We start from the raw sequence: 17918 nt of genomic DNA on the forward strand, positions 1-17918 counted from the left end.
CTGGCCCCGGGGAGCTTGGTCGGGTTGGGGAGAAGTGAAAGGACTTAATGGCTTGCAGTGCTCAGTGCTGTGTGTCTGTGCTCTGTGTGCTCTGAGATCGTGTGTGCACTGACTTGCTGAGCCCTCGGGGCAGCATTCTGTGGGCATGCACTGCTGTTGTACCCACTGTAGAAGTTAGGAAGCTGAGATGCAGAAAGGTGATGTAATTATCTGTGATCATACAACCTCCAATACAGAGTCATCCCAGGAAGGGTGTCAGGTGAAATGCTAGGCCCAAGGCCAGACCTGGGTCAGTACTTCTCAGCCAGGGGTGACCTTGCATGCCCCTAAATATCTGCAGACTGTTTGGGTTGTCACCACTGGGGAGAAGGTGTTCCCGACATCCAGTGGGTAGAGGCCAGGGAGGCTGTCAAACATCCTGCAACGCACAGGACAGCCCCACAGCGCAGTTATCCAGCCCCAAATGTCTATAGTATTGAGGTTGAGGAACTGCCTGAGCAGCACAGGAGTTCAGATGCAAGAGAGAGAAATTGGTGAGAGAGGGAAGCTGGTTAGGGAGGGTTTGGGGGGAGTTGGTCTGGGTCTAGAAAGGTTGGGGAAGAGAGGGGATAGTGGAGTTAAGGACTGAATAATATTTGTGTTTCCCCCAAATACATATTGAAACCCTAATCCCAATGTGATGCTCTTTGAAGGTGGGGCTTTAGGGAGTGATTAGGTCATGAGGGTGGAGCCCTCATGATTGAGATTAGTACCCTTATAAAAGGGACCCCAGCAAGCTCTCTTTTGCTATGTGAAGATACTAGAAGTTGGCTATCTGCAACTCAGAAGAGGGCCCTCACTAAAACCTGACAGTGCTGGTACCCTAATCTCGGACTTCCAGCCTCCAGAACTGTGAGAAATGTCTGTTGTTTATAAGCCACCCAGTCTGTGGTACTTTGTCATGGCAGACTAAAAACAGATTCAGACAAGTGTAGGACTTAAGTAAGGGTGGGGATGGGGCCTGGGCAGGAACAAGCTGGGCTTCCTGAGGCCTGCAAGACTCCAGCTCATGGCCTGGAGTCACCTCCCTTCCTCCTCGGGACAGCTCACAAGGGAGACAGCAGATGCTAGGTGTACAGATGGGCCATCGGAGACCCTGAAGGCACAGAGACTTGCCCAGGGCCCCCACTGGCCAGTGAGTCCTCATCCTCCTGCACACCCCTCCCTCCTCATCTGCACAGGGACCAGATGAGGGAAGCAGTGAGGCTGTGAGGGCAGCCTAACTCCCGCTGCAGCTGCAGTGGGATCGCAGCATCAAGGTGGAAGCAAAGCTCGTTGGAGTACAGACGGAGCTCTGCATAGTTTCCTAAGGGGAAATGGATTGAGGAGCTGAACTTTGATGTCTATAAATGTAACCTCTCTAGAACCAGAAAATAAAAGGCCCAGTGGTGATGAAAGAGATGTAACTGATGAAGATGAAGAGTAAGAAAAGCAGTGCCTTCATGGCCGCCCGTAGTGAAGAAGTACCTAGCTGGGCAGACCCCAATTAGAGCATGGCTGAACTTCTTCCCTGCCACAGTGCGCCAGGTGTCAAATGGGGAAATGTGATGGTCCGTCCGTAGACCGCCCTGGCTGGCAGGAGGTATAACCACTGGTAACAGCCAGAATCTCCAGTACCAAATACAGACTGACTTCAGTGGGTCGTATTACTTTTTTAAAATTCTCTAGAAAACACACCGCCTTTTGCCTGCACCTGGACATATGTGTGCAGTGCACTACCCCCACCCCTCGGGCCACCGCAGGGCAGCATCTGGGCCACTTGAAGGCTGCATGTTCTAATTTGTTTCTGTGTATGTCCAGGCTCTCTGTGACTTTGACAAGCAAATCTCATCCTGATGAATCAGTGCTTCTCAAACTGATTGGACTTGGAGATCTTGTTAGAATGCAGGTTCTGATTCAGCAGGTATAAGGTGGGATTCTGCATTTTCGGCAGGCTCCCTGGGGTGATGGCATCACTAGTCTGCAGGCCATGCTTTCAGAAACAGGAGTCCAAAGCATGCATTCTGCATCTGGCCACTTCAATACTGATTGACCATTTCCCCCCAGGTTACAGGAAATGGATTTCTAGAGTAGAAATATAGGTATTGACTTGCCCTACTCTTCCTGCCTCTTATTTTTCAGGTCATAATTAATTCCCAAGGCATAACTATTGGTGGTTGGAACATTTTACAGGCTGCCTCTTTCCATGCCTTTGCCTCTGTGGTCCTGCCCTCTGGATTTTTGCTCTGTTTTAGAATAGCGCACAGCTTCCCTTGCTTCCCCAGGAGCATCATGGTTCTGCTCTCCCGTTGCTATAGAGACCATCCTGGCTTCTCTTTTCTCTCCTCTTCGCTAGCCTTCCCCTCCCACCAGATTTCTTAATTTGCTGCATGGTTCCACTGTTGTCATGGGGACCAAGTGACCCTTTATTTAATTGGGACCTTCAATAAAATGGCAGCTGAGAAATCCAAGTTAATGAGACCCAATGTGAAACATTGGTTAGGAACAGCAGAGCAAATGCATGGTCTGGTTATTTCAAATTACTATTTCTCTAAGCTTCATCTTGAAACACATTTTCCCCAATCTAGGAAATCTTTCACTGAGGGACAGATGAGGCATCTTAAATCAATCCGCAGAGGAGGAAAGAACCCACCAGAGCGATGTGGATTTTCAGGCAACATTGAGAGCCATTCTCTTGCTTTTCGATGTGTCGAGTAACATTTTCGGTGTCACACAAGCATACCTAAATAATCTCAGTGGGTAACAGGTGGAAACATTCAAGGCAGGTGGCTTTGCCTGAAGGGTTGAGATTCTAACAACATGCTCCTGTCCTCCTATCTTCATCATTCATCTATCTTCTTTCCCACTAATTCCTAGTCTCCTGGTGTGTGGTTAGAGAGAGAGAAAAGGGTGAAGGGACTCAAGCCCCCTCTGGGCCCACAGGTCTGTGCTTAGTACCAATATTTTCTCTTGTCTAGCTTAGGAGAGGTTGCACTTCCCTGAATCTCCAGTGCCTAACGCATTTCTTCACATAACAAGTGATTTGTAAATGTTTATTGATTAAGCTGATGGGAAGGAGGAAGCACTCAAAGCAGATGGAAATATCTGCATGAATGTCTGAGCTGCTCTCCACGGACCTCCCAGCCCCGCAGAAGAAGCCCACTTTAAATTTTAGGAATAGGTTTAAGCATAATGGTTGATATTTGGTATCACAGGCAAAGGCATTTAGGAAAAAACACATTAAAGAGGGTGCAATCACAGAAATTAGAACTGGTAGAGACGTTGGTGAGCTCCACCATTTGTTGTGAAGATGAGGAAATTGACGTAGGACAAGGGTGAACAAAGGGCCTCAGATCCCGCTGATTGGAGTATCAGATTTGTAACTTGAGTTCAGCTCTTCTGACACCACGAGAGTCTTCCTCACCAGGCTGTGCTGGTCCCGTTGTCAGGAGCAGAAGGCCAGAGCATCTCCTGCTGTCAGTGGGGACGATGGGACCTGCTGCGTACAGAAGGCCTGGATCCTTCGCAGATGTTCTTTTCCCCAGGGAGAATTACACTTATTCCATTGCTCTGCTTTGGAATCATTTCCTTAACCAGAGCAGTTCCCTGGAGATGTTCCAAAACCACCAGGAAATGCCGCATGAGTGTGAACACCAAGTCTCATGGTACATGGAGACCACAAGCTGAGCGACAGCCATGGGGAGGCTCAAGTCCTGCAGAAAGCAGAGGAATTCAGAGCACTGGGGAAACAGATGCTGACAGCAGGGAAATTCAGTTCCATCAAAATTCACACATTCGGAGCACAAACTAGAACCAAAAATCAGTAGGGAAGCCAAGGGGTGGGGGCCTTATGAGGACCAGGAACCCCGAAAAACTCTTGCCACTTAGGAAAATGAACAAAAAAGATGGCCCCAATTGAAGCCTGGAATTTGGGGACACAGATTTGTTTTGTGGCTAACCCCATGGTCTTTGTGGAGCAAGCCTTATTCTCAAAAGACACACCCTCTCCAGTCGTGTATATGGGGCATTATGATGTAGAAATACTGCGTGTTTTGAATATGGACAGACCTAGGATTGAATCTTGCTGTGTGTGAATATGAATGAGTCATTTACTATCTCTGAGCCTCAGTTTCCCCTTCTATAAAATAGGAATCATTATGGCCACCACATTAAATGAGACAGCTCCTGTCATTTCCAGGTCAATGCCAGTCAAGAGTGAGTGTTCAGTGACAGGTAGTTACAGTTATTTTGGTTCAGTTAGTTTCATCATCAGGGTGGGTTTTGATGTAACAGTGATTTTTGGGATCTTAGTGATCTTTGGGGTCAGCTGTATGGTGACTGGGCCAACCAAATTTCCCACAAGCTGTCCCCCTCACCCCACCCTTGCCAGCACCTGACCTCACTGAGCACTCTGGCTGCAAGTGTGACCAGTAAATTGACATCTTTGGATCTAGTCATCCATGGAGAAATTAAACCACCTGGATGCAGGTAAAGCCATTCATTGTTCCACAGTGGTAGTCTACACCAGTTCATCACAAAATTGAGTGTGCACCCAAATCTGGGAGATTTGTCATTTACAGATTCTTGGGTCCTACCCCTAGGTTTTCTGATTCAGTGGGGCTTGGGTAGAGCCCAGAATTTGCATTTCTAACAAGTGGCCAGGGGGATGCTGCTGCTGCTGTGTGGGGTTTAAGAGCCATTGGTATATACCTGTTGGCCAAGCATATTAAAGCTGGATTACCAGGGGCAAATTAGCCCCTACCTCTCCCTCAATCTAAAGCATAATTTGTAACTCAGATACAAAAGGGGTGCAGGTCACTTCTGCCACTCCAAGAAGTACTCTTGCTACAGATTCTGTTTGCACTGAAGTTGCCTAACACCAGTTTCTAGGCAGGGTGCCTGAGCAGGGGATCCATAGTCCCAGTCCTGACCCCACGGAGCCCTTGGACAAAGCAAGCTCCATGTCTATGTCTTCATCTTTAAAATGTGAAATGTAAGTCCTGACCTTGCACTGAAAAAGATTCGGTAGACTGGTCAAGGAGTAACAGCAGTACTGGCTGTGGAATTTGCAGAATTCTATTTATAGAATAAGAGGCAGATGATCACCTTCATGCTTGCTTTCCGTGGATTTAATTACTATTCTTTCCAGGTTCTCTTTCCACTTTACTCACAGAGGGCACAAACTGGACCCATTTGTAAGCTGAGCAGGTGCTGTCTCTGGGCAATACTGTGCGCTTGGATAGAATAGAGCTTGTCTTTTCCCTGAGTCCCTCCTGCTTCCCTGGTAGCTATTCTCTCCTGGAGGAAAAGTTACCCACTTCTCCTCCCACCCACCCCACAGTTCCCTTTGGAGGAGTGAGCCTGGGGCTGACCTTGAGCGGTTTCCCAGGCAGTTGGCCTTATAGATGAGAGTCCGATTGGGCAGGCGCTTCCCACTGAGGGCTCTGACTCCCACTGCCTCAGTTCTTGTAGCAGGGCCAGGGGCTGCAGGGCCTCTAGCTACAACAGTTTGGTCTGTTTATCCCAGCATGCAAACAAGATTCTCCTGCATATCATGACTTGAAAGGGGTGGGAAAGCACGTGCTATCCGCCATTCCTTCTCCCCCATCTGGCAATCAGGAGCTTGTTGAGGCAGAGCAGGCAGCCTGGGGAGAGTAGAAGATGGACATTTGTTTCAGGGCTGAGTTCCTTTTGTCTGGCACCCTCCTCTAGGGGGAAGCTGACAGTTGGGCCTGCAGGAGCAAACCTTCTCTCTTCTCAACTGAGGGCAAGTGTAGCCTTGTGATGGTTTTTCTAAAGATGCTTCTGAGCAAACCAGGGCTTTTGTTACTGCTGTGAGTCTGATCTGGGGACAGGAGCAGGAGCCTGAGCTTAGCTCAGACCACAGTGAGGTGGAAGCTTTCTGCCTAGGATCTGAAATTAGTCCCTTTTTTGTTGTCAAAGACCAGCTTTCCCTCCATGCTTCATTTCAATTTAGAGAGAGAGGTGTGTCATCAGGGATCAAGAAACCACAATCTTCAAGCTATATTTCTTCCCCTTCCTTCTCCATCAACACGGATCCAGCAACCCTCCCCATTCCCCCAAGGAGGCAACACTGACTGGAGTCCCCAGTTGCTGTGGGAATGCTGATAGCTGTAAAATCTCTAACTGGCAGAAAGAATGGGAAAGAAGAGCATCGGAGACCAGAGAAGACAGCCATGATGCATCGGGCTAGTTGCTCTGAGTTAGATGTCCTTTATTAGAAGAGGAGTCATTGCTAGAGTTTATCTTTCAGGAAAAAAAAATTCCATTTCCCACTTCCATTTTTCCTGGCTGGGGGAAATAGTGTGCCTCCTTCATCTTTGAAGCCAAAAAGCACATCTGACACTTCCTCATAGTTGCACAAGTACTTTGATCAGATTCCTTGAACCCAGCCTACTTCCCAAAAGGAAGGCGTTACCACAGGAACCCCATCGGTGCATAGGCTGAAAGGGCCCATCTGCACCATGTGGCATCTGCCGTGGGTAGGTAACGTTGAGCAGTGACTGTACCAGCCTGGACACTGGAGGCCTTCGGGCGGCGGGTCCTTCAGAAGACTCAGTGTGGCTTTTTTTGCCTTTAGTGCTGCCTGCCTTTGCTTATGCTGTCTGCCTCGGTGGGCACCATACCCACTGTACTTTATTCATGTTTAAGGGCTTAAAGAATCAGTCCCGGGTCAAGCTGAATATTGTGAGATGTCCTCCGGTGACCACCGTGTTAATCAGAAGACCAGACCTTCGCTACCAGCTGGGTTTCAGTGTCCAGAATGGAATTGTAAGTAGAACACCTTCCACACCCCTTTCCACAATGTTGACAAATAAAAATGTAGCATGGCCTTTGATTTTTTTTAAGCCAGTTTGTTCCCTAAAGGAATCCATCAAGGAAGAGCATGAGTGGGTAAAGCAGGCTCAGCTCCCTCTGTGGACAGAGTCCCTTCAGCAGAGAGTCCCACCCAGAACCCAGCATTTCTGTGACATGCAGGGCTGCCCTCCCAGCTGCCAGCTTGAGAGTTTGGGATGTACTCTCCAAGGGCCTCCTTGCCTCTGGGCTGTCCACCCAGGCTGCACAGAGTCCCCACAGAGCAGCTGACTCCCAAGCCTGATGGTATAGGGGCTGGGCTCAGTTCCCACAGTCACAAGTGAGATTCAAACAGTTCACTGTTTCAGTGATCCTTCAAACCTTGGCCTTCAGGCAAAGGCAGGTGGATAACTTGAGACCAAGAGTTCGAGACCAGCCTGGCCAACATGACAAAACTTAGTCTCTACTAAAAATACAAAAATTAGCTGGGTGTGGTGGTGGGAACCTGTAATCCCAGCTACTCAGGAGGCTGAGGCACAAGGATCGCCTGAACCTAGGTGGCAGAGGTTGCAGTGAGCAGAGATCCTGCTACTGCACTCCAGGCTGGGTGACAGAGCAAGACTCTGTCAAAAAAAAAAAAAAAAAAAAAAGTCTTAAGTAGTTAAAATATCATTTCAAATACATTTTAAGGTTTAGAAATACCCTTGAAATTCCCAGTTGGAGCTGAAATATCCAGCCCCACTTCCTGCATTCTTTGTACCTGAGTAGCCTAGTTTGCCTGTTAGGAGAGGACCTAGGATTACTCTTGCAGTTTAGCTCTGATATCATCTTTTCATTGGTTTGTACTTGCACTTGTTTGCTTCGTTCATAGTTAAATAGTATTAAAAGTTCAGTATTAACAAGGAGTTGTTAAATAACACCTATGGGTCCATTGGGAAAACACCTAAGGAATGTTTTGACCCCAGACTAGTTGAGAGAGCAGCTGGGTCACACATCACAGAATCACACAGCACGTTGCTACAAGATGTCACTTGCAATCTTGTCTGCATCCACTGTTAAATAAAGGTGCATGGTCTGGAATTAAAAGTCAGTAAATTCAGACCTACTCTTTTGGGAAAAGTCATGTTGCAGTATGTGTGAGGTGAAGGCGGAGGGCTCATCAGCCCTGCGTCACTGCAGTGCCCGGCTGTGCCATCACAAAATCCAGCTTCACTATCATTTCTGTGGGAAGGGAGTTTTAACAGGGGCCACTGGGTTGGGAAACTCTAAAGGAGCCTTTTCCGTCCAGCCAGCCACACTTTGGAACACAGAGTGGAGTTCCAGCCTCACTGTGGCTCAGGCAATCATGACCCTAAAAACAGTCTGCTGGCATTAAACACTTCACTGCTTGAGTCCCAGTCATGACTGTGGGAACTAACACTAACCTGTGTCACACAGGCTGACAGGTTGAAAACACTGGCGACTCTGTGACAGGCCCAAATGGCCCTTTTTGCCCAGCCCCAGCTGGGATGAGAAGTAGAATTCACTGTGCCGTGAAAACCAGTGATGTGCTACAATCTCTGTGCAAGCTGCATGAGCAAGCTGGCCGTATGGGCTGACAGCACCTCTTTTTTTGTGAAAAGGCACTAAGAGATTTAAATGCCCAAAGCCTAACCATGTTGGTTTCTCTAAGAGTCGAGTGTGGGGGCAGGGAGCTTTTGGGAAAAATGGCCAACCTTCCAGCCTCACCGCACTCTCTGAGATGAGGGTAACTGGGCCTTTGACTCCGGCAGATATGCAGCCTCATGCGAGGGGGAATAGCTGAGAGAGGAGGCGTCCGTGTGGGGCACCGGATCATTGAAATCAATGGACAGAGTGTCGTGGCCACCCCCCATGAGAAGATCGTCCACATTCTCTCCAATGCTGTTGGGGAGGTAGGAGAGGTCCGGGGCTCAGGGTGGTGCTGAGGGTGGCATCTGGTGCCCCTGCCTCATGTGCACTGTGGCCCTGAGCAGACCTTCCAGGAAAGCTCCCTGAGTTTCCAATCCTGAACACTCCCCAACAACCAGACCTATCTGTCTCTGACCAAATGCCAAACCCATTAGCGAGCAGTTGTCCAGGAGCTCCTCCATGAAATGGAATCAGGTCACCCTCAGCCTTCTCTTTCATCTGATGTGCTTTCTCTTTTCAACACTCAGCTTCATGTTGCTTTTTTGTATGGCTGCCTGAGTTGCCTCCATTTTCCCCAGTTCATCTCCCCAAATGTACTTAAAAGATTTAAGTCTTAGACTCAAGTCAAATCAATAAAGTGGCCCTCCACAGGTGTGACCCTAGTGCAGTGTGGCATGATGTTTCATCACTGCTGCCAGACATCACTGCTGTCAGTCAGTCATCACTGCTGCCATTCATCACTGCTGTCAGTCATCATTGCTGCCATTCATCACTGCTGTCAGTCATCACAGCTGTCAGTCAATAATTGCTGTCATTCATCTCTGCTGTCAGTCATCACTGCTGTCAGTAATTGCTGTCATTCATCACTGCTGTCAGTCATCATGGCCGCCATTCATCATTGCTGCCATTCATCACTGCTGTCAGTCATCACAGCTGTCAGTCAATAATTGCTGTCATTCATCACTGCTATCAGTCATCACTGCTGTCAGTAATTGCTGTCATTCATCTCTGCTGTCATTCATCACTGCTGTCAGTCATCACTGCTGCCATTCATCATTGCTGTCAGTCTTCACTACTGTCAGTCATTGGTGATGTCAGTCATCACAGCTTTCAGTCAGTAATTGCTATCATTCATCACTGCTGCCATTCATTACTGCTGTCAGTCATCACTACTGTCAGTCATCAATGCTGTCTGTTATCACTGCTGTCAGTCAGCAATTGCTGTCATTCATCACTGCTGTCAGTCATCACTGCTGTCAGTAATTTCTGTCATTCATCACTGCTGTCAGTCATCACTACTGTCATTCATCATTACTGTCAGTCATCACTACTGTCATTCATCACTGCTGTCAGTCATCACTGCTGTCAGTCATCACTACTGTCATTCATCACTGCTGTCATTCATCACTGCTGTCAGTCATCACTGCTGTCATTCATCACTGTTGTCAGTCATCACTGCTGTCATTCATCACTGCTGTCAGTCAATAATTGCTGTCATCACTGCTGTCATTCATCACCACTGTCAGTCATCTCTGCTGTCATTGCTGTCATTCACTGCTGTCAGTCATCACTGCTGTCAGTCATTATTGCTGTCATTCATCAGTGCTATCAGTTATCACTGATGCCATTCATCACTGCTGTCAGTCATCACTGCTATTCTAGGGCTGATTTGTCATCCTTGCCTCATCTGTCAAGAGAGGCAAGGGAGGCAGGTGCCCTGCGAAGCCTGGAGCCTTCTCCCTCCATTTTCAGAGTCCTCTTTTTAAAAGGGTAGGGTCTGGTGAGAGCAAGAGCAGTTGACTGAGAAATAAGCCTTGCCTGGTTTTTGTTGTTCATTTCTGTCCCCCCTAAGCTTTTGAGAAAGTCAGTGGGTTCCACTCTTCCTGGAGGCCAACCTGGGTCAGGTCCCTGGTGGTGGCTGGGCAGTAGGAGGGTATCTTCAAGGCCCTCTATGGGAGAGGCATTGCCTCTCTCTCCAGCCCTGGGCAGTGCCCACACAGCCACCCTCCAGCCTCAGCCCCCACTAAAGTGTGTTCTATACCCTCAGATTCACATGAAGACAATGCCAGCCGCCATGTACAGACTGCTGACGGCCCAGGAGCAGCCCGTTTACATCTGACCACAGCCTCACGTGGTGGTGGCATGCATGGAGGACTCTCCTCATTGTGGTTGTGTTTCTCGTGCTGCATCCCTGTGTCCACTGAGACATTCCCCTCTCACGCCCAGCATTCGGTTTTACACAGGAAGAGAAGAATCCGCAAGGACCTCTTTACTCTCTCCAATTTGCTTTTTTTTTTTTAAATACCAGGGAAGTTTCGTATGCACTCCCTTGAGGATGGAGAGCAGCCAGCACCCACCTGGTACCGACCCAGGACCATCCAGGAGGGCCTTCTGGGGGTGTCCAAAGGTGGGCTGTCACTGCCTAACAGGGAATCCTCCCTTCCCAAGAGGTGCAGACCTCTTAGAAAGAGCTCCCGGGGCAGTGAAGCAGCTGATTCAGCAGTGCCTAAAACCCAGTTGCTGATCTCTGCTCTCTAAGTTTATCTGTGGGAATGTGGTAGTACCCAGAGCCAGCCCACATCATTAAGGTTATGCACTGCCTGCCATGTAGTTGGGGCACCGTACATTATTTCCTCCCAGAATCTCTGAGCCAACCTTAAACCTCTTCTATCACTAGTTTTAATTTCAATGTATGTGTGTTTTCTAATATGAGCCTTCTCACCCCAAGATGAAAGGGGAAATAACTGCCTTGGGCAAGGACACCATAGTGTCACAGAGACCTTGGGAATTCATAGGGCATCTGAAGCTTTACCAAGTTGTCCTAAAATTTATCAACCATTAGATAAACACAGGCAGGTACTGTCTGCTTCTCTCTCTCTGTATCTCTCTCACACACAGTCCCTTTGCATATCACCCTTCCCTGCTCCCACCACCAATGAGACAAGCTGAAGATTAGACACATAGATCCCCTGGAAACTCACCTCTCTGGGAGGCCCCTTCCCTGGCAGGTGGCCAGGCACCCAGGGGCTGCTCAGCCTCATCCTGAGGGACCTGCCCTCTCTGTGGCTGAGGCCCAGCCCCTCGAGCACCACCTTGGCTTAAAGCATCCCCCTCCTGGACTCTCCTCCCCTGCAAACACACATCCCAGGACTCTGGGGAGGAGGGACTGTTCCCCACAAGGTGAGGCTCCAGGTGCCATAGCGTTGTGTTCTGGCCCAAGGTAAGACCAGCTTTTTTTTCTGCTTAGGGCCACTAGGCAGGATGTGATATTGGAAAGACCAGAGCAGTACATAAACCACAAAATTAAGGGGTCAATAGCAACCTCAAGTTATGCCCAAGAATCCCCAGATGTGGCCCAGAAACAACATCTTGCTGCCTTGTGGGCCTGAGAGCATTTTCAGCTGGTGTGGAATGTTCTGTGTTTTCATCAGGTGCCTCATATTTATGGCTTCTGTCTTGGTTCAGTGTAGATGTTTTAGTAATATTATAATTCTGAGCCAGTTTTCACTTATTCTTGGTCCAAAGAGCATTTTGTTTTCATGTGAGGTGTGATTTGGCTTTGCTTTTGTTTTGTTTCATTCATGACCTCAGTAGAGACAGGGGAAGAGAAACTAATATATTTTGTAATTAATATAGTCCCTGTTCTCTGCATCCAGGATATTTATGTTATGTCTGTGGAAATAGGAACTCAGTGAGCAAATGTTGGGTAGCATGTATTTATAGAGAGAATGGAGGGATTTCAAAGAGGGAGAAAAGTGACTATAACAAGATTAGGAACAAGAGACTTCAACCAGAGAGCTCTGTGATCAATTCCCTGAGACCTCTGTACCTTCTGAGTTGTCTGTTTAGAATCAGGGAAGCTCAATGCCTGAAAGGAACAAGCAGCGGAACTCTCAGTGTCACAGTACTACAAAGGAGCCCTAAGGAAGGGAGGCCACTGGCTGCCCAGGTGCCCTGTGGGGAAAGGGGCTTCTGCTATTGCAAAGTGGCATGGGGTGGGGCCAGGGGCTCTGGGTTGGGCCATAAAGCTCCCCTGGACTTCTTTGAAGGATGCTTTACAGAATGTTGCTGGGAGACCAGCCCCAAGGTCAATCCATCACAAATGTGGGGACCAGGAAGGAACCATGGCCCAGGTTCTCCATTTGCTGTAGCATATCTGGTAATACAAGGAGACTCTAAAGAGTCAACAGCCAGTTCATCTTTCCTCTGCCAGTAAGAGTGGATAGAACAGGAATGGAGTGTTACCAGTGATATCTCAGGCATCAGGAGCCTTGGAAAATCATTGCAGGGGCTCATGCTTGTCTGCCCCCAGGCACCTGGGCAGCACCACAGAGGCCTGCCCTCGATTGGCCAGGGGACAGAACTCCAGTAGCTCGTCCCTGTACAACCTGGACGTAACAGTTACATATCTTCACCTCAAGGAGAGACTATACTTTCTATTCCTATTGCACAAAAACCTTGTAAACTTTGAGAGGTGCTGAAAAAGCCAATTCTGCAAGCTCTCCTAGAGGACTGACATTGTAACATAAGAGTGAGATGATTTATCCAACACATCCTTTTGTGTTAATCCAAGTGTGTCTTCACACCCAGTGAGTGGAAGCTGCTGGAGCTTGGTACTTCCCACCCAGCTGAAGTGGATTCTTTTTCTGCTACCACTGGGGCAAGGGAGTGAGCCTAGGTATGGTCACCCCAGCAGCCAGAGTCTTAAAAGTGAGTTGCTAGATTTTTGAAAGTCCCAAGAGAAGTGGTGGTCTCCTTCCCTTCTGTCATCCCAGTATATATAGTTGTATATGTAAATAACTAAATACCCCATGTAACAGGAAGGCTATGTACAGAGCAGCCTTCCCAAACACTGCAAGGGAACAGAGCCACTGTGGCCACTCTGCCAGGGTGTGCTGGTGGCTCATCTTTGGGGATGAACTCCTACATTCACCTCCCCGTCCTGGTCCAGGCAGAGGCACCAGAATCCACCCTGCCTCTTCTCCAATGTGAGCATTTCAGGGAGCCACTGTCAGCCTTGGGTTCACAAGAGGAAGAAACCCCCAAAGACCAATGCCTGGAGCCCACGTCTCCAGCGACACCTTCCTCCCTCGCCAGAGCGGGCTCCTGGGGGATGGAGCGCATCGCAGGGGTGACGGGTCCCTGCGCACGGGTTTGCTTTCTGAACATTGCCCATCAACACCGCCTTCAGGGAGTCCCAGAGTAACCTACTACCTCCCCCATCGCTCCTCTGCCCCCCTCACCCTGTGGGCACCAACACCCCCCACACACAGATGAAAACCATCTGCAGAGCCCTTCCCGGGTCCCTCAACCCAGTGGTGTAGCCGTTACCAATGTTTACAACCAGGGGCCGCCCCTCCTTAGATGTGTTTACTCACATTCGCAGGCCGCCTGTCGGTTTGAGTTTCATGTCTGTCTCCTTCCCTGGCCTGGGTCAACTTGAGCACACAACTCTGATCTTTCTTCCCCTCCATCAAGGCAGTGTGTGAGGATTGTGTGGGAATGACATTTCTTGTACATACTTAGCACAGCACCTAGAGTATGAACTTGTACTATTGTTCTATAAAGAGGGTGAAATAGAGCTTATTGTAAAGCGTCGGGAGAAGTATAGTATTGTATTTGTAACAATATCGTTCTTTGTATACACAAAACTCAATGATCTATATATAAATATAAATAAATATATAAATAAAATATATCTACACGTGAGCCTGGAATGTGGATACCGCACACCCACTGAATGTACTTCCACGACAGTCTGGTCACTGGTCCCTCCCTCCCTCCTCTGTACCATGGCCACAGTCATCCGGTTTGGGGTTGTGATGTATTTACTGTGCTATCTTCCTTTATTTAACTGAACGCTAATGTCTGTATAAGAGTTGCTGCAACAATAAACAAGAACTTCACCTCTTGGCCTGGCCAAGTGTCTTCTTGTTGCAGGAAAGTCTCGGGACCATGTGATGTCTTTGTCTTTTCCCTAACAGACTGGCTCCTGCCCACCCTGCAGGCACGGCTTTGCCGCCCAGAGCTGGGCATTTCTCTAAATGAGCTTTTATTCCTTGGAAACTGACTTGGTTTTAGACTGGAAAGGCTGTGTTCTCCTGCCCAGGTGATGCGTCAGTCTTGTGAGTCTCCTTCACGCACACTGAACAGGAGAAAGAGACATTCTCTGGATTTCATGCTTGACATCCTCCATGAGGGAAGGAAAACAGGAATTAATTCTCCCCCAACCTCAGTCATCTCCCATAAGGGAGGTGCCTTTTTTTAAGGGACTAAGTGGACAGTGGGAATGAGTTTGGGGGTGGCTATTTTATGTAGGTTGGTTAGGAAGGCATCATGAAGAAAGGAGGGAGGGCCCTGTGGATGCCTTAGGGATGCATGTTCCAAGCTAGAGGGACACAAGGACAAAGGCCCTGAGGCCAGACCTTTTAGCCAGGGCGTGGAGGAGGCCCTAAGAGCTAAGAAAGGAGAAGATGCAGCCAGCAGGCAGAGGGTGGTGGTGGGCAGGAGATATAGGTGGTTATAGGAGCTTTGGTGCTACACAGACACACACACACTCTCTCTCGTACACTTAATTGCTAATTGCTTCCACACATTTTATCACACTCAACTCACACTCCACCTCCTCTGGACTCTCCCTACTAGACACCCACATTAGGAACTAAGTTGGCAAGAGCTAGGATTTGGCACCCTCTGGTGGAATCACATGAGAAATGCCAACTCCAGACAACTGCCAAGATTCCCAGGCAATTGAGTGAAGGAGTCTCGGCCACTCATCCTAGGCCCCTTGTTTTCCAGATAAGGAAACTAGGACTTGCTGGAGACTTGCTGGAGACTACACAGTGAGTGGGAGCTAGAACCTCACTCCCTGGCTCCCAGACTAATGCTCCTTTGTATGCTCCCAGCTTTTGACAGGGTTTGTAGACCCCCATCCTTACAAAAACGTGAAAAAACAACGGCAGACCTCATTACTGGCCAGACCCAGGAGGCCCTGGAGGCAGACTGAGCGCACTACTGTAACCTCAGTTCTCAGGCCAGATCCAGAGTCTTTGTGACAGTGGAGCAGCAAGCAGCCTAGATGACTGCTGCCTTCTAGTCCCTTCCCCCAGGTGGGGAGAAGCAATTCCCGGAAGGCCGAGGCTACCACTGTGGGAAGTGGGAGGCAGGAGGTGGGAAACACAACCTCCTTCCTACCCTGGACCCCCTTATCCAGGGGCCACTCCACTTTCTGCTCCTATTGTCCATCTCAGACAGCACAACTAACCAGCTACTTACTACCTTAACCACCTCTTCCCCTCCACTAATTGGAGGTTCTTACGGGCAGGAGCCAAATCTTCTTTGACTGTCTCATCACCACGGGTTATAATTAGAAGAGGAGTCACAGACCGGGGTTCAAGTTACAGCTTTCCTGTACTTGAGAATTAGAAAAACTGATTGTGAGTTTGCAGGAAAGACAAGTCATACTGAAGTTATAGGTGGGTGGCATTTGCAATAAAGATTAGTGAGGCAGGGCATGGTGGCTCACACCTGTAAACTCAGAGCTTTGGGAGGCTGAGGCAAGAGGATCATATGAGCCTAGGAGTTCAAGACCAGCTGGGGCAATAGTACAAGACCCCCATCTCTACAAAAACAGAAAAAATTAGCCAGGCATGGTGTCACATGCCTGTGGTCCCAGCTACTTGGGAGGCTGAGGCGGGAGGATTGCTTGAGCCGGCGAGTTTAAGGCTGCAGTGAGCTATGATTGCACCATTGCACTCCAACCTGGGCAACAGAGTGAGTTTCTACCTGCCTCCCTCCACAAAAAAAAAAGAGAGAGAGAGCAAGAGAATATATGATTATTGTTTGTAAATTGTGTGTTACACGTCCTTTATATCAAGTAAGTTTATATGTATTGTATATAAGCACAGATGCACACTCACCATTTCCTCTTGGAGAACTGGTTATTAAACATTTACCAGCACACCTGCTGTGGGCCAGCATCTCAGCTACTTAAGCAATTTCTAAGCTTTCTTGTGGAGGGTTGGTCTAAAAATAATAATTTTATTAGTAACATAAGCAATCACTTTAATGGTCCATTTGCGAGCACACAAGTCAAATGTGGACATTTTAGGTGTTTGTCACAGCATTAGAAAACAGGCTCTGAAGGTCTCCAGGACCTGCCTTGGGTAGGGGCGAAGAGACAGCATTCCGAGTGACACCTCAGGGCCCTTCCTGTGCAGTGGCCTCACAGAACACACAGTAGGCCTCTGCTCAGCTCCCATCTTACTGAAGTCTCTAACCACAGCACAGACACAGTGAAATGTTTCCACTGCAAAGCAATCTTTTGATTTTTATTTTCCCTCTCATATGCTCACTAGAAATCTCCAACATTCAATTTCCATTAGTAATGTGATGTAAAAAAAAAAAAAACAACCACTCACCAGTTCCAAGCTAACATTCCTTGAGCACCTATAGGATAGCAGGCAAACGAGCTGCATGGGCTCTATCACTCAGCTGCAGAGCAACACCACAAAGCAGGCAATACCCCATTTTACTGATGAAGAAACTGACCTCAGATGTGGTAGGTAATTTGCCCAAAGTCCCAGAGTGATGACGCAAACTTGAGCCTGTCTTGTTTCTTTCTCATCCCCTCTTCCCTGAGGAGCTTGTGGTCAGGGGTGAGACCCGCAGGTACCCAGGTAGCTGAAATCCCAAGCAGAATGCTCAGCACAAGTGACATCCCAGGGAGGAGATGAACACAAGCTGCAGGGAGCTTGGGGAAGGCGGATGGAGCTGCAGGAGCCGGATGCGCAGCCTCCGGGGAGCAGGGGGCACGGAGCGCAGGATTTGGCGGTGGGGGGCACAGCCAACCTGCGGTCGGACAGGAAAGGTGGGCTAGAGTTAGATATGGGGCCCAAGGAAGCAAGTCCATTTTCAGTTCCATTTTATTCTGTTTCATTTCACTCTTAGGAAGAGCTCTGAGTGGCGGCTGGAAACTGCCCGCGCTGTTCACTGCTCGCTGCAGCCTTCGAGCTTCCGAGCTCGGCTCGGTGCCAGCCACGGCGCTGCGAGCTGCCGGTGCAAGGCCTGTGGCCGTGGTTCCCGGGCTGTTAGGAGCCTCGGTGGTCCGCGTCCTAGCCTGGCGTCCCCATAGGCTGGGACTTGCCCTGCTCGGAGGTGGCCCTGGCTCTCCTGGCTTTGTCCAGCCCGGTCTGTGACCCGCTCCAGCCACCTGGGGGGCCGCGGGGGCGCACAGCAACCCCGGGACCTGGCCTGGTCTACGTCCCTCCCCCGGGACGGCCCAGTCCCCGTCCCCCTCCGTCCTCAGTTCCCTTTAGTCATAGAGGAAGCCGTCCCCCGCGTTCCCTCGGCTGATCCAGAGCAGGTGAGGCTGGGCGTGGAATAAAACGCCCACCTCGGCTGCTTTTCTCCTCGGGTTATTTCCGTTCGAGAAC

General features: G+C 49.1%; 1 protein-coding gene across 2 annotated transcripts in view; it reads left to right on the plus strand.

Moving 5' to 3' along the window:
• The window catches only part of APBA1 (amyloid beta precursor protein binding family A member 1), a 222954-nt gene extending 208557 nt beyond the window's left edge, over nt 1-14397 (plus strand). For both annotated transcript variants that reach the window (XM_012453796.3, XM_064361675.1), the window contains exons 11-13: nt 6691-6810; nt 8607-8747; nt 10532-14397. In XM_012453796.3, the coding sequence (XP_012309219.2) occupies nt 6691-6810; nt 8607-8747; nt 10532-10603 (333 nt within the window). In that variant the 3' untranslated portion in view covers nt 10604-14397. The remainder of the gene's footprint in view (nt 1-6690; nt 6811-8606; nt 8748-10531) is intronic.
• The last annotated feature ends 3521 nt before the right edge of the window (nt 14398-17918 follow it).

This window comes from Aotus nancymaae, unplaced genomic scaffold (genome assembly GCF_030222135.1).
Source record: "Aotus nancymaae isolate 86718 unplaced genomic scaffold, 86718_ANA_hifiasm-v0.15.2.pri h1tg000041l, whole genome shotgun sequence".
NCBI classification, from domain to species: Eukaryota; Metazoa; Chordata; class Mammalia; order Primates; family Aotidae; genus Aotus; species Aotus nancymaae.